At 45.3% G+C, this 15891-nt stretch overlaps 2 protein-coding genes and 1 long non-coding RNA gene across 7 annotated transcripts in view; 1 reads left to right on the forward strand and 2 right to left on the reverse strand.

The window, feature by feature from the left end:
- Positions 1-5797, reverse strand: part of LOC134807747 (uncharacterized) — a 46055-nt gene extending 40258 nt beyond the window's left edge. The window contains exon 1 of the long non-coding RNA XR_010148963.1: positions 5714-5797. This is a non-coding gene — a long non-coding RNA (uncharacterized LOC134807747). The remainder of the gene's footprint in view (positions 1-5713) is intronic.
- The window catches only part of PHF24 (PHD finger protein 24), a 309837-nt gene that overhangs the window by 80456 nt on the left and 213490 nt on the right, over positions 1-15891 (reverse strand). For all 4 annotated transcript variants that reach the window (XM_054658809.2, XM_054658807.2, XM_063788646.1 and 1 more), the window contains one exon: positions 10824-10899. In XM_054658809.2, the coding sequence (XP_054514784.1) occupies positions 10824-10899 (76 nt within the window). The remainder of the gene's footprint in view (positions 1-10823; positions 10900-15891) is intronic.
- Positions 4641-11412, forward strand: SPATA31F3 (SPATA31 subfamily F member 3). 2 transcript variants are annotated; one of them, XM_054658816.2, is made up of 6 exons: positions 4641-4903; positions 5398-5443; positions 5981-6041; positions 7327-7820; positions 8562-8693; positions 10843-11412. In XM_054658816.2, the coding sequence occupies exons 1-5, from the start codon at positions 4760-4762 to the stop codon at positions 8588-8590; spliced, it is 774 nt and encodes a 257-aa protein (XP_054514791.1). In that variant the 5' UTR covers positions 4641-4759; the 3' UTR covers positions 8591-8693; positions 10843-11412. The 2 variants fall into 2 exon arrangements, with proteins under 2 accessions (XP_054514791.1, XP_054514792.1); XM_054658817.2 differs by having other exon boundaries at positions 4683-4903; positions 7327-7433.

Here is a 15891-nt window from a genome sequence, read left to right on the forward strand (position 1 = left end):
AGTAACTGAGACTACAGGTGCACACCACCATGTCCGGCTAACTTTTGTAGTTTTTGTAGAGATGGAGTTTTGCCATGTTGCCCAGGCTGGTCTTGAACTCTTGAGCTCAAGTGATCCACCCACCTCAGCCTCCCAAAGTGCTGGGATTACAGGCATGAGCCACTGTGCTTGGCCTTCACATTAATTGATTGTCCTTTAAATGTCTTTGGAATTTTGGTGAGTCACCTCTCTCATTCTCAATATTGGTCATTGGTCTTCTCTCTTTTTTCCCAAAGTTCCTATGACTTTTTAAAACATGAAGGACTCTGGCCTTGCTGAGGCTTCCACCTCAGAGTGATGGTGTTTCGCTTGGCATAAATTGTATTCAAATTTCTTAACCAGGCTTCCTGAGTTCCCCACGGTGTCCATAAGTGGAGTCAATGCCTCTGAAATTCAATCAAATTTTGAGTGTGAGGGGAGGGACATAGTTTCATCAGAGTCTCAAATACAAACCCATAGCTGAGTGCCTTCTTGCTTAAGGGTTATTTTTGATACTTATTTAATATAGAGGTTGCTGGACTCTGCATCTAGAGATTCCGATTCATTAGTCTAGAGTGAAACCAGGAAATCTATATTTTTAACAAGCTCCCAAGTGATTCTGATATAAGGCTGGGATTGAGAGCCCACTGGAGAAGATAACCTTTGAAAGCTCCTGTCAGGGTAGAGATGTCACAGGACTAGGCATATTGGGTGGGCATGTGCTGCCCTCTAGTGTCTCTGGCTGCCATCTACCGTTACTCCCCACAATCCCGCATTGGGTAGTAATCCGCTGTGTGAGCTCTGGTGGTTTTGCTGCCTGACACTACTCTGGGGCTTCCTGCCCAACTTCTTGGAAATTCTAGCTCTTAGGCATTAACGAAGGTGCTCATCTATAAAAGTGTTGCCACTGAGTCGCAGCAACTATGAATCTCTGTCCCCGGCACCTTGGTATATTTGAGATGTTCACTAGTATTTTCTGAGTATGAGACACAGCGAAGCTCTTTTGTAAGGCTTGTGTGGAGGGACAAGTCTCACACCAGTGGCATGTCAGTCACATGTTTCTTTACAAGGCGATAGGACTCATGGGTACGTATGAATTGGTAGCCATGAACAGTTCCTTGAAGAAATTCTATTGCAATTATTGTGGCTCTGCAGCATTATAATGAAAGCAGGGTCTGGCTTAAAGCAAGTTTTCTAGAAACAAATGAAGAAGAATCCTTGATAGTTGTGCAGCCCTCCAGTGTCCACAGAGGCTTTTCGTGCACTTCATCTCCCTCGTTTGCTGTTCGCTCTCAACCACGAGGCAGTAAGGGCAAATGTGATGATCCATGCCCACATCGTGAGAAATGCCAGGCTTAGCTGTGATCATTACATGAATAAGCCCTTGTTTAGGAAGACACTGATCCCACTGTCCTGTCCACACAAGCACCCTTGTCGATGAGCCCCAAACCAGTAAATAAACCTATGCTAAAGGCCTAATCTACAAAAAGGCATGAGACCATTTTTGGCTCAGCCCTTGGCTCTAATTCCTCAGCTCTGAGGCAGAGGAGCAAGGGCCAGGCGAATTGCTGGAGTGGAGTTTTCAGTAGATGGTTTTAATGGCTTGGTGGAAGGGCAGAGGCTGTGGGTTATCTGTGAGGTAAGTAGTGCACTGGCAGAAGCAGGTGCAGGACTTGCAGATGTGGTGATTCTGCTGGGTGCAAGACGTCAGGCTAATGGGTGACAAAACTGTTACAGCTGCATAGAGGGTGGCAACAGCTGGTTAAGTAGGAGTAATAAAAGTAATGAAGGATACAGGCTACTTTGCAGGTATGTTGATGACCTGCTACTAAAAAGCTGACTCAAGCTGCCTTTTAATTGATTTTTGTTAACCTTTCATTCAGTGCTCTTTGTTTGAAAAAGTCTTCTCATTCCTGTATTATGGAATTTGCAAGTTCAGGGCAGATGATGAAATAGCTCAAATTCATCCCATTTTCAGGTAGGACTCTTCTTAAATTATCCTTAATATGAAGATCTAGTTTCCTTTTGTAGGTATAAGAAGGACATTTAAGAAAAACGTTCACTAATGCAAATCAAAACCGCAATGTGATACCGCCTTACTCCTGCAAGAATGGCCATAATCAAAAAATAAAAAAACAGTAGATGTTGGCATGGATGTGGCAATAAGGGAATGCTTCTACACTGCTGGTGGGAATGAAAACTAGTACAACCACTATGGAAAACAGTCTGAAGATTCCTTAAAGAACTAAAAGTAGAACTACCATTTGATCCAGCAATCCCACTACTGGGTATCTACTTGGAGGAAACGAAGCCATTATTCGAAAAAGATACTTGCACATCCATGTTTATAGCAGCACAATTTGCAATTGCAAAAACGTAGAACCAACCCAAATGCCCATCAGTCAATGAGTGGGTAAAGAAACTGTGGTATATATATATGATGGAATACTACTCAGCCATAAAAAGGAATGAATTAACAGCGTTTGCAGCGACCTGGATGAGATTGGAGACTATTATTTTAAGCAAAGTAACTCAGGAACGGAAAACCAAACATCATATGTTCTCACTGATACGTTGCAGCTAAGCTATGAGGATGAAAAGGCATAAGAATGATACAATGGACTTTGGGGACTTGAGGGGAGGAGTGGGAGGAGGCGAGGGAAAAAAGACTACAAATAGGGTGCAGTGTATACTGCTCGGGTGATGGGTGCACCAAAACATCACAAATTGCCGCTAAAGAACTTACTCATGTAACCAAACACCACCTGTTCCCTAATAACCTATGGAAATAAAAAAATTAAAAGAGAAAAGTGTTCACTAACCCATTGTTTGTCAAATCATTTTTAGAATATTTTTCCTTATAGCTAGTTCAAAAAGAAACCCTTGTGCTAATGAATTTTTTGGTTGTCTTTAAGTTATGGTAAGATATGCTTAACATAAAATTTACCATTTTAGTTATTTTTAAGTGTACAATTCAGTGCCATTAAGGGCATTCACTTATGAATAAGATGGTTGTATTCATCACCCCAAACAGAAACTTCTGTACCCATTAAACAATAACACTCTATTTCCCCCTTCTCTAGCCCCTTCCCCAGCAAAAGGTTGGCTTTTGCTTCTTGTGAATGCCTTGTCTTTGAAACTAGATTTTTAAGAATCTTGAAAGCAGGTAGGCAATACAACTCAAATGTCTTTGTACTCTCGACACTGCCCAACTTAGGGTTAAGCACGTATTGAGTGCTCACTATTCCTGTCTGGTGGAGGAACTAATGCTGGAGGAAGGATCAAATACCCTTTTCAGAGATTTTGTTTGTTTGTTTTTGAGGCAGAGTCTCATTCTGTCACCCAGGCTGGAGTGCAGTGGTGTGATCTTGGCTCACTGCAACTTCTGCCTCCTGGGTTCAAGCGATTCTCCTGCTTCAGCCTCCTGAGTAGCTGGGATTACAGGCGCCCAGCACTACGCTTGGCTAATTTTTTGTATTTTTAGTAGAGATGGGGTTTCACCATGTTGGCCAGGCTGGTCTCGAACTCCTGACCTCAGGTGATCCGCCTGCCTCAGCTTCCCAAAGTGCTGGGATTACAGGTGTGAGCCGCCGCACTTGGCCCCTTTTCAGAGATTTTGAGCCTAAGACCAACCACTTTTATCAGGGCAAGAACTTCTCAAGGAAACTCAGAAATCCTAGGGTGTTGGGGACATGCCATAATATTGATAGGGGTCATGAAGTTAACATTAATGTGAGAATCAGTGGGCAAAGGACTGGTAGATCCTGGGGTTAAATGAGGAAAAATCCTGCTCTGCCTAAAGTTATTCAAATTCAGATTTTCATAAAACACTCTTTCAGGCAAACATTCCAACCATGGTGGATTCAACCAAAGAGCCACAAGTTTGTGAACCTTAATCGAAAGTTTTGCCAATAACTCATCTCCATGAATAGGCTAGATGCTATAAAATCTGTAGAGGCAATTCTGGAAAAATCAAGCCTTGTACAGAGCTCCAGAAGTGAGCCTCATTCATTTGCCTCCATGAAAGGTAGTGCTTACAATCAATCTCTGCTCACCCATCTCAGGCTGGACCACACAGATTGGGAGGAGTCCTTCTTTAACTCTCAGAAAGTTATTTAAAAGAACATCAGCTTTGTCCTTTCCTTGACATGTCACACAGTGCCCTCTTTCTGAACCTCTCAGTACTGACCATATATCATTGCTGGTGGCATTAAAAATCGGTTTCCAAGATTTAACAATATGATGCTTGCCCTATCCTCTATTTTTTGTTGTTGTTGTTATTTTCCCAGTACAGATGATGTAGTTCATGGAGTTCCTCTGATCTATCCACTGTCTCTCTTATAGGGCATGTAGTGTGCATAGAGACTCGGTTATCTAGGAATAGGTGTCAGGCCATTGTAGTAAAGGGGAGAGCTAAGCCATAACAGTATAGAGAGTAGAGAGAACATGAAAAGGTACATGTTGCCCATGACCTTGGCATCTTTTGCCCCAGGCTCTGTAGCCCATACAGAGCACCAGACACCCTCATCTGAACATTGAATCACCATAGTAAGCCTCTTTAAAAACAGATAAAGGTCTGTGATGCTATCCCTGCCTTGTGGAACAGGAGGGCTTTGTGATGCAGTCTGGTGGTTTGGATCCCTCTTCTGTGAGGCAGAAATGACGAGGTGTAAAATCTGGAGGTATTAGGTTCCAAGACAGTGAAAGACTAGGGAGAGGGATGGCTAGTGAGGTTTAGATCATGTTGAGCCCTGCCTTTGTTTTGTGGGATGTTGGATATCCCTTATACACCTATGGATCCATCTGCATTATTGCATTAATTATTTGGCAAGTGAAAAAGAGCCGCCAAAAATTAAGCTTGGGACCTAACAGGAGCTGTTGCCGGGTAGGGAAACACTATGACCATGGCTAAATTGATGTGCCTCAAATAAGATTTTATCCCCCAGCTTTCTCTTGTTACTCTTAGCCCTTGCTTTTTAAAGGGGTCTCCTCACTGGACACCAGAAGAGCTCCCAATTTGGGTGATTATTCTGGTTGGCAGCTATTTAGGCCCATTTGATGGCTGAACTCCTTTGACTTCTGGACCCATCCATCCTTTAATCTGTTCCACTTTTCCTCCCATCTCATCCTTAAGTCCCCACAGAACTTATGAAAGGAATGGGGGTGGGAGGCATGGAGTATGGAAGAGCGTGAAAGTGAGTCAGAAATAAGCAAATAAGGAAACTCTTGGGGTGAAAAAGAATACAGAAAGGAAAGATAGAAGAGTATATAAAATTGGAACACAGAAAAAGACCGGGAAATGTTTATGAGTTTTGTTTCATTTTAGATATGGGAAAAAATGGTGTAGCAGCTTTACATTCTAATGTTTTTGTCTTTAAGTGTCACCGAAGAGTCCAACAAAAGTCTGGAGATAGAACATCAAGAGGTAAAGTCCCAGTCTCTCCTCTAATTCGCTTCTGCTGTGAGTGAGGTTCCCATGGATCCTGACCCTCTATGACCCCTGGTGCTAACAGCAGGTGCTCTAACCACTGCAGACTCTAGTACCCCCCAGGGACAATCTCTCATGGAAGACTTCCTTGGGTGGAAAATCAGAGCCTAGGAACATTAAAAAATTCTCTATCTTATCCTCCTGAGAATAAAGAATGAGGAATTAGGGCAGAAGTCCTCAACTCTGTCATTTACTAGTTTTACAAACCTGTGGAAGTCTCTTCAACTCTCAGTCTTGTTCTCCATAAAATGGGCATGTGATGATCCTTCCTCACTCCCAGTGTGATGGTGAAGGACAAATGAGACAAGGTGCAGAACAACACATCATAAACGGTTAAGTTATACACAGATGTGACTTAGTGTTCTGACTCTGGGGTTTTCAGTATCTTCTCATTAAAAGGCCTTCAGCTTCTTATAGGATGTCCCTGAATCCTCTCCAGTTCCACATAACACTCACTATCTTCTGTTTGTTCAGCTAGGAGAACTTCACAGGAAGAAGCCGAGAAGTTGTGGAAGCTGCTGTTTCTCATGAAAAGGTAATCTCTTCTTCTTTGCAGTCTCCCAGCTGCTAGTCTGGTCTGTGATCATTTCTCAGCTTGGCTTGGGGTAGAGATGAGAAGAGGGAAAATGGATGGGAGGGAGACATACACAGTGGAGGCTGGTTCACTAGTTGAGAGAGTTACCAGGGCAGGGGGGCTGGGCCAGACATCTCAGGAGGGAAGGGTCACCCAATTCTGCTTTGGGCTAGGGTCACAGTAGTTCTAGAATTCAGGCTTGTACTAGTGTATAATTCATAAAAGACTACACAGGGTTGCATTCAGCCACGAGACAAGCTATCCAGTCAAGAGGAATGGATTTTGCGTAAAGAAGTCATCCCTGTCTTATTCTCTTTATTCCCTCTCCTCTGAGTCTGACTGGATTCTGCTGACATTACCTCCTCTGGCTCTGTCATTAGGGAGACAGCCCTCAGATGGCAGCCTATCATCTTACCCCCTTCTTAAGATTTCTAGAGAACAGGATTGATTCCCAAAAGATATTGAGTATATCAGCAGGGATACCAAATAGCTCTCAGAATGCAGAGGTCCTACATGAACTTCAAGCCCAAATACCGGGCTTTGGGTTTCTTAGCCTCAAATGAGACTGATCCGAGTTCTAACTGGTGATGCCCCATCAGCTAACCGCCTGGCTCCGTTCTCCTAGTTCAGCTTTTCAACAAGGTCAACAGAGAACTGACCCCAGCTCCCAGCCTTCTCTGAGGGCCACGCCCTCCCATGGGTTGTCTGAAGCCTTGCCCAACAAGCTCTAGATCGTCAGCCCAGCCCACCTTGCCAAATGGCTTTTTCTTTTTCTTTTCTTTTTTCTTTTTTTTTTTGAGACAGAGTTTCACTCTTGTTGCCCAGGCTGGAGTACAACGGCGCAATCTCGGCTCACTGCAAGCTCCGTCTCCCAGGTTCAAGCGACTCTCCTACCTCTGCCTCCCGAGTAGCTGGGACTACAGGCATGTGCCACCATGCCTGGCTAATTTTTGTATTTTTAGTAGAGACGGGGTTTCACCATGTTGGGCAGGCTGATCTCGAACTCCTGACCTCAGGTGATCCATCCACCTCAGCCTCCCAAAGTGCTAGGATTACAGGCGTGAGCCACTATGTCCAGCCTCCAAATGGCATTTTCTTAGGAAGAAAAACAGGGAGGTAGACAACAAGAGAGTGTAGGCTCCAGGATTTTCAGGACTGGGAAAGGACAATGCCAACCCCGGCCCACACTTTTCTGAGAAGGCAGATGTCACTCCATCATTAATGTTTGTCATGTTTCTCTTCCCAGCCAGGGCTGGCTTCCTCAGGAAGGAAGTGTGCGGCGAATCCTGTGTGTAGACCCCTGCTGCCAAATCTGCAATGTTATGGCTCTGGAGATTAAGCAATTGCTGGCAGGTGAGAACAACCAGATCTCCCTGACTTCACTGGGGCCATCACAGGGCTCCTCTTGCCTAGAGGCTTTGTCCACGTCTAGTGTGTCTTTTAAGCATAGTCAGGATCTGGGCTCCCCGAAATCCAAAGAGCTTTCACTAGCATCTGTAACTCCAACACTGTCACAATTAATGGATCAGAAATCTTTAACCCAGTCAGCTGCCTGGTCAGCTGGTGCAGACAGCGTCCAAGATTCCTGGGCTGATCACTTTCAGCGAGGACAGAGATCTCAAGTCCCAGCTGTGTCCCAGGTCATGGGATCTCTGTCTTCAAACTTTGAGAAGCCTGGAATTCCTCTGAGCCAGCAGGAGAGGAAGAAAAACAACTCCAAATTTGTCCTGGAGAACCAAGGTCAGCAGCCCTTGAATACTAGATTCCCTTTCTTTCCCTGAACCCAGAGCTCTCAAACCTAAAACAACAGCCTATGACCCTACATTCCTTTCAACTGCTATTGCAATGTCCAAAAAGTCCTGAGGAATCTTCAAGTACAAGTGGGATGTTGTTGCACATATTCCCACAATTGAGGGCTCCCAAGATCTGTGGAGGAGTTCTGTACAGGGCAGCTTATACTACACCACTTCTAATTTTCCAAAGGATGGAAAACAGACAGACAAACAGCCATTTCTTTCACTCTGAATGCTATCTCTAAGGCTTCTGCTGAACAGATGAGCTTCCATCCCTTTGACTCTAGGTTTCATGGGAGGCTAGCTGGTTCACCTAAGCTTTCAGGGTTTTTGAAGGATCCACTATGGACTCAGAGCAGAAAAATTACTGTGAACAAATCCCAAACCCCATGGTTCTAGCTCTACCCTCTCCTCTCTTTCAGCTTCTAAGTGGCCTCTGTCCACTGCCTGGGGGGTGCACTGAGGCCTCAGTGTGCCACATCTGTAGCTACCTTACCGTGGTTTCTCTTTTCTGCACATTACTGTCTGCCTTTAGAGATCCCTGGTCTGCCTTTAGAAATCTCTAAAACAGGGGAGGCTTTGGCCCTTTCTCTGCAATGATTTCTCCTTCACCTCTGTACTAATTAAAATCTCCCCTCCTTCCCCACCTTTTCCCCCACATTCTCCATCTGACCATTGACAAATCCAGATCAATGTCCTGTATCTGACTCAGGCTAAGTGAAAGCCTTGGAGTGGCACCTGCTGTAGAGGCAGTTCCAGCTTCAGTGGAGTTTGCCAGCTGTTGTCCAGAGATCTCTGTAGATCCAGGAAATCATACAACGTAAGCCCTGAGACATGTTGCAGCCTTTCCCACTAGATCCAGGACACTCTTTGATTGGGGAAGTCCATTTCAGTCCTCAAGAGGGAGGAAGCATTCTCCTAGACCATGCCCAGAGGCTGCTAGGATTCCACCTCCAGGAGCAATTGAAACAGAGGGTTGATTTGTCATTGCTGGGACCTGATCCAAAAGATCCAGCAGTCTATCCAGTTCATCCTGTGACCTGATGACCAATAATCCCTGCCCTGGAGCAGTACAGCCCTGACCTATGTGGGTCTTCCCAGCATGCAGCACCAGAAGCCAGTGAGAATAGTGGCCTTCTCTGATCCACTGTGGCAGGAGGGCCAGTCCGCAATTGTTTCCTCAGGCCAAGGTAATGTTGCAGAGCCACATAGATTACAAATATGGGAAGATCTGCTAGGGCATTGTCCCTGCCCATATCTGCCATTGTTGGGACTACAAATCACTGGTTCTGCAGTATTCCAAAGGCCTGGGAAGCAACTTGGTGCCCCTGTCCTCTGAAAAGCAAACACCTGGACCTGGAAGTGACACATATCAGCCCCTACACAGATCAGAAAAGGACACTCTGAATACTGACAGGCCTTGATCAGCAGCAACAGGGCTTGCCAGATGCTGTTACTGATGATCCTGAGCTGCCCAGACCCTGTCCCAGGAAGCCACTGAGAAACTTGAGACAAGTTTTGGCCCTTCTGTCAGGGATGCCTGCTCTCTATTATGTGGCTCTTTCCAGGGCTGTGGCCCAGGCAATCACTCACGAATCCACAATCACAGATTGAGCCCATCAGAGCCTCTGACTCAATCTCATCTGAACAGCAATGTGTAAGTCCTGGGCCATGCTTTCAAAACACCAATGAAGCTTGTGTAGATAACATACAAGTGTTCTGCACTAAAACACAAGCTGATGGAGATGGTACCGCTAGAGAGGCAGACAGATCCTCACAGCCCCTAATCACTCAAGGCACCCATCTTGGCCAAACTAAATTTCTACCTGAAAAATAAATTCCTTGAGATACATTTGGGAAGTCCCATAAAAACAAGGGAATCCAGGGAACAAATTTTCACCATCCCAAAGAATATCTCCACACAGGGATCCTTTAGGAGTCTAAAGATTGCTAAACCAAGGGAAAACATTACTCCAGAAACTTCATATCCCACCAGGCATCCCATGGGCCCCAGATCCAGAGTGGGTTGGACTGAAAGAACAGCTTGCCGTTGAACTAAAGACAGTGCAGCAGAGCTACAAGTGATCTAGTTCCATAGCAGTACCCCATGCCCACTGGGATTCTGGGATCTCACACCCAGTAGAGGCATGACAGAGGCCCAGGTACTTTGTGTTCAGCTGGAGGCTAGAGTGAACAACCCAGCCTGGAGGGCCCTAAGCCCCTTAGACCAGGTCTTTGCAAAAGTGAGGACAAGTCCCTACCCCAGCAGAGAAAACAGATGACCCAGTGACATTTGATGACATTCAAAGCAGCTGGAAATCACAGAGAAGGGGGTGTCTGGACAGCACTGGAGCTCTCCCCAGCCAGAGAGAACACCCTTTCTGCCAAGGTTCAGGGGCGAGTAGGGGCACTTCTAAGCAGAACTCCAGAGCTCACAACTTGCCAAATATATCTCCAGGATCTTTCTTAGGTAAAACTTTAGTTTAGCTAAGATGGTTGCCTTGAGCAGGGACTAGCAAGGATCTGTCTGGATCTGCGGAGCCCCGTTTCCATCCTCTCAGTACTGGCTATTGCTGTTTCACCAGCTTCTCCATAACCTTGAGTTCCAAGAGCATCCTCCAGGATTACTTGGGGAAAAAGGACCAGATAAGAATAATTTGCAAAGCTGTTAGAGTAAGCTGAATAACCTCATCCAAACAAGGATTTCTGAGAATGCCAAACCGGGAGTGCCCAGAGCTTAAAGGGCCAACTTACTGGGCCATTACTTGCTGGGCCAGAATTTTGCAAGTACAGTATTTGAAGGGGTAAATTTTTTTCAGATCCAAAGCTTTCAGGGTCAAATAGTTCAGGGCCATATTTTACAGGGCAAAATTTGCAGGGTCAAAATTTGCAGGGCCACACTTTCTAGGGCTAAGAGTTGCAGGGTCTGGTAAGGGCAGTCCATACTCACAAGAGCATCATCCTTCCAGAAGCTCCAGAAGTTGGCTTGGATAACAAGATGAAGCTGTTTCTGCACTGGATTAACCCTGAAATGAAAGATCGAAGGCATGAGGAATCCATTCTCCTTTCTAAGGCTGAGACAGTGACCCAAGACAGGACAAAAAACATTGAGAAGAGTCCAACTGTCACCAAAGATCATGTGTGGGGAGCTACAACAGAGAAGACAACAGAGGACCCTGAGGCTCAGCCTCCTTCTACTGAGGAGGAAGGCCTGATCTTCTGTGATGCCCCCAGTGCCTAAATAACCTGCTCTAGCAACACTCCCTTCAGTCCAGCCAATCCTGGGTCCTGTGCCACTCCTACAAATGCTCCAAACTCTGTCCTCAAATGACTTGTGCCACTCAACCAGGAAATCTATCCCAGGTCTAACTCACCTCAGCAGAAGGCACTGTTTTATGCAAGAATACCCATCACAAGAAAAAGGAGTTCGTAGGTTCCTGAACCTCTGCATTCCCCTGAAAAAGGCTTTCATTGCCATTTCCATTAACATGCAGGTGAAGCAGGGCATTCTCCAAATATACTTTGTACCTTTAAGCAAAGAGCCACCTGTTTGTGCCTTCTCATTTTCAATGTAGTATATGATAGACAGAGAGACTAAAGGACCTAAAAAGTACTTCTTATGTGGTATAGAAGCTTAAATCACATTTTATTTCAGATGGGTCAGCATTCCACATGACTCCTCCCAGCCCCACCCTAGAATGTGGATAAAAGGACTTGACAGAGAAGAAAAGCCCTAGTTTTAGGTGCATTGAAAGTAAAGGTCAGGCTTGAATTCTATTGTCCCATGGTGTGTTGGGCTCAGAGGAGGAATGTGGACATGGCGATAGTATAAGAAGCAGTGGCCAGGAATCTAATGCATTTTTGGCCCACAGGCAAAATTCATTGATGACTTCTATACAGTATATGCTGACAACCTGGAGGGAAGGTCCTTTAGAGTGCCATGGTGCTCCTTCCTTTAGGAATGTTTATCAAAAGCACACAGCTAACATGACAGATGTCAAAACCAGATGATAGAATCTCCCTGTCTTTCTCTGTTGTTATTGAGATCTTTAAGGGTAACCCATCTGAGAGCCCGCTCTAGTCCTGTTGCCTGTTCCAACCTCCATTGCCTTTCATTTGCATGGAAAGAATGCTGCCTAGAATGAAGACTAGTTGATGAAGAGATCCCTAAAAGGGTCACAATAAAAACAACTTTGGGCTGAGTCTTGCATTCAACAATTCAAATATTCAAGTACTTGCTATGTGGCAGGCACTATGCCAGGCACTACAGAGATAACAGTGAACGATACACAGGCCTTGTCTGAAAAAGCTCATGAACTCTGGGATAGACAGTCATATAAAAAGTCATTAGAAGCAATAAGATGAAAGTACATAGGAGGGCACTTAATCTAGTTTTGGGGAATGTTCATGGAAAGTTTCCTAGAAGAGATGATATGTAAGTTGAGTTCTAAAGGATGAGCAGGCATTAGCTGGGAAGGAGGTAGGGAGTAGAGAGGCTTTCCCAGGCTGAGAGTACAACATGAACAGAGGCATGGCATCAAACAACAGCATGCCGTGTCAGAGAATAGTGACTCACTGCAGAAACCCCTGTATAATAATTAAAAAAAAAAAACACAGTAAAATGTTTAAGGGACCAGAATGAGGTTGCCAAGCTGGAGAATGAATGGCATTCTTTCACCCATTCTTCATTCCTTCAATAAATATTGAGCACCTATTATATGCCAGGCACTGGGAATACAGCAGTGAACATAAGAGGAAAAAAAAATCTGCTCTCTCAAGGAGCTTACGTTGGGAGCATGCCTGGGAGGAAGAGAAGAAGTATAAATAAAAAACATAGTATATAGAAGGTGACCAGATATATGCAAAAAAATCAGGGTAATGGGATTACAGAAGACTTCAAAAGGGATACAGTTTTAAATAAGGAGCTCAGGGAAGGTATCACTAGGAAATTAAAATGTCAGCAAGGACTTGAGGGTGATAAGCGAGTAAACCACGTGGGTAAATGAGGAAGAGCATTCCAGTCAGAAATTACAGCTAATGCAGATGCCTGGAGGTTGGAGGATGCCCAGCCTGTCAGAAGGAACAGGGAAGCCAGTGAACCTAAAGCAGAGTAATAAAGGAATAAAGGGAGAAAGTGGTAGAGGATGACTCCAGTGGTAAGGGGCCACATGGTATAAGGCCTGGTAGAAAGCCAGCAAGGAAGCTGGCTCTTACTTTGAGTAAATTGGGGAGCTATTAGGGGGTCTGCTTAGATCTGACTTATGTCTTAAAGGATCAGTTAGGTCATAGTGCTAAAAATAAGAGCATTGGGGGTATAGATTTGAGTAGAAGCAGGGAGATTAGTTGTAAGGTTACTCCGGTAATTATAGCAGCAGAGAAGATTACAGGCATTTAGATGCTGGGTTCATTTTGAAGGTAGAGACAATAGGATTTACTGATAGATTGGATGTGGACAATTAGAGAAAAAAAATGTCAAGGATGGCACCAAAGTTTTTGCCCTGAACAACTGGCAGGATGAAGTTGCCATTAATTGATGTGGGAAATACTGACATTGGAGTAGGTTTGGTGTTACTGGGTGATGATGGTGGGAGAAGGGGAGTCAGGAGTTCACATTTGTATTGTTTGAGATGTATATGTTGCTTAGATAACGTATGTTGCTTAGACAATTTGGGCATTTGAGCCTGGAGTTCAGGGAAGAGCCCAGACTCCAGGCAGATAGACAGCTATAGATAGATAGATAGATAGATAGATAGATAGATAGATAGAGTAGATAGACAGAGTAGATAGACAGACACACAGATAGATAGATATAAAACCATGAGACTAGATATGACCACGAAGGGAGTGAGTGTAAATGAAAGAGATCTAAGGACTGGTCTCTGGGACTCTTTAATGTTAAAAGATTGAGAAGAAGAGGAAGAACCAGTAGGCAGAGGAGACTGAGACACAGCAGCCAGCAAGACAGGAGGAAAGCTAGAGAGTGTCATACTGGAAGCCAAGAAAGGAAAGTGTTTTAAGGAGAAGGTGACCAATGGAATGACAAGTTGCCAATCAGTCAATTAAGATGCGGACTTGTAGTTGACCATTAGATTTAGCAATATAAAGATCACTAATGACCCTGAGAAGAATAGCCTCAGGTGGAGGAACCGATGTGACTGGAGTGGATTCAAGAGATAATGGAAGAAGAGCAGTTGGTGACAGCAAGTGTAATCAACTCTTTCAAGGACTTTTGTTTCATAGAGGTGCAGGAGGGGAGAGTGGGATCCAGAAGGAGTTTTTTTTTTTTTTAAGACAGGAGATTTAGTCTGTCGGATGGTTGGATGGTGATAGAAAAGATCCAGTCAAGAGGGATAAGCAAGACAGCAAGGGGAGAATTTCTGGAAGAATGCTGTGGTGTGGAAGTGAAGAAGTGGGGGGCAAGTACCCAAGTCAAGGAGCTGGATTTTACTAAAAGCAGACATTTTTCTGGTGGTAGGGAGAAGTAGAGTTAATGATGGAGGAGATAATGGATTAGAAGAAGAAAGAAGTCCTCCACATATAAGGGAGTGTGGGCACAGACCCAGAGGGATGAGTGAGGAGCTAGGAAGGGACCATGGGTATGGGTAGGGGGAACAGTATGGAGAACCAAAGCCAGAGAGCTGGGTGTGGAGAGAGATTCTGAAAGTTACTATTAGGGCCCAAGCAGTTGGTGGCAGTGTGAGAGTGTAGGTGGGCAGGGAAAGGTGGTCAAAGCCTGCTGCTGATATCTGTGCAGCAGGTGCTCTTGGAACACTGTACCAGCAGGAGAGATCACAGAGAAAGCTCTAAATGCATGGAGCCTGAGCAAGAGCATGGGGCTGGAGATGGATAAACAGGGCAGGGGTGGCTTCCTAGTGCTTAGTGAGGTAAAGGACCAGGGAGGCTATCTGGGTGGGAGAAGTGGACTGGGAAGCAGGAAGACAGAGGCTGCCTTGAGCAGATGGGAGGGACCTCTGCTTTGGCCACCTGATATTCCTCAGAGGGTGGCACCTTTGCATTCTGCTTCCAACCTACCGCAGAGGAGCCAAGAGCTGAAGAAAGGGCAAGAAGTGAAATGACTTCCTTATGACATGTTGTGAGAGACAGTTGGGATGCCCCTGGTTCCTAAGGAGATCCAGGATTATCCATCATCCCATCATCAGAAGGAGGAGGTGGCAGGACTTTCTTCCTCGGACAGGACCCCAGCGTTAAGCATAATGTTTCCTTCTGAAAAGATGCAGAAAGCCCAGATAGGAAGAAGCATGGATGTGTCTGTCCTCTGAATGATGGTTCTGTGCCTAAGGGATGGAGGCCCAGTCCCTAGATGGCCTCCAGGCCATGAAGTCACAAGGTCTAGGCCTACTGAGCCAACACTTAACAGGTATTTGCCTAAAGCATCCCCAAAGATCAAAGGAGGTTTTGTGTTAAGCACATCCTGCCTGCCTAGTGGGAGTTGGGCAGAAAGCCATGTAGGAGGAAGACACAGAGTGAAAGAAAGTGACTCAGAAGGGTCACAGCAGCATGAAGTGGGAATCCGGGGTTAATGTACACACATCTTGGTTTAGGGTGGGTGGAGCAGGTCCTTCCCCTGGTCCCCCACAGGCTCCTACATGCCCCAGCAGATTTTGATTATGGTAATTTCAGGCAACTGGCCACCATGATTGCTCGACTTTTGTACCTGCTCACCCCTAGCAGGGAAGTCATAGAATATGCTGAGTGCAGAAGTGAATGTGGAAGTATCACCTTGTTTTGTTCAGTCCTGTCATGCCACCCTCTTGCCACCCTCCAGGGACTGGGAGTCCCTGAGCAGGAGCAGAAACTCCTTGCTCTGCTCAAAATTCCATCTTGTTGGAGATCCTCAGACACAAGGGCTCAGTTATCTCCACTCATCCACTCAAATTCTAGTCCCTCTCCTCTGTGGGGCTTGGGGTAAAAGTCTAGAGGGACTAGAAAACATCCTCTGCCCCTAAATTTCCACATGCTCTGAGTCTCATCCTCTTCCAGCAGCCTCATTATCCTTT

Source organism: Pan troglodytes, chromosome 11 (assembly GCF_028858775.2).
Source record: "Pan troglodytes isolate AG18354 chromosome 11, NHGRI_mPanTro3-v2.0_pri, whole genome shotgun sequence".
Lineage (NCBI taxonomy): Eukaryota > Metazoa > Chordata > Mammalia > Primates > Hominidae > Pan > Pan troglodytes.

Coding starts and splice junctions, on each gene's coding strand:
- SPATA31F3 (XM_054658816.2), top strand. CDS start 4,760: ATGTTGAGCCCTGCCTTTGTTTTGTGGGATGTTGGATATCCCTTATAC. Junction 4,904..5,397: donor CTAACAGGAGCTGTTGCCGG/GTAGGGAAACAC, acceptor TTTGTCTTTAAG/TGTCACCGAAGAGTCCAACA. Junction 5,444..5,980: donor TGGAGATAGAACATCAAGAG/GTAAAGTCCCAG, acceptor CTGTTTGTTCAG/CTAGGAGAACTTCACAGGAA.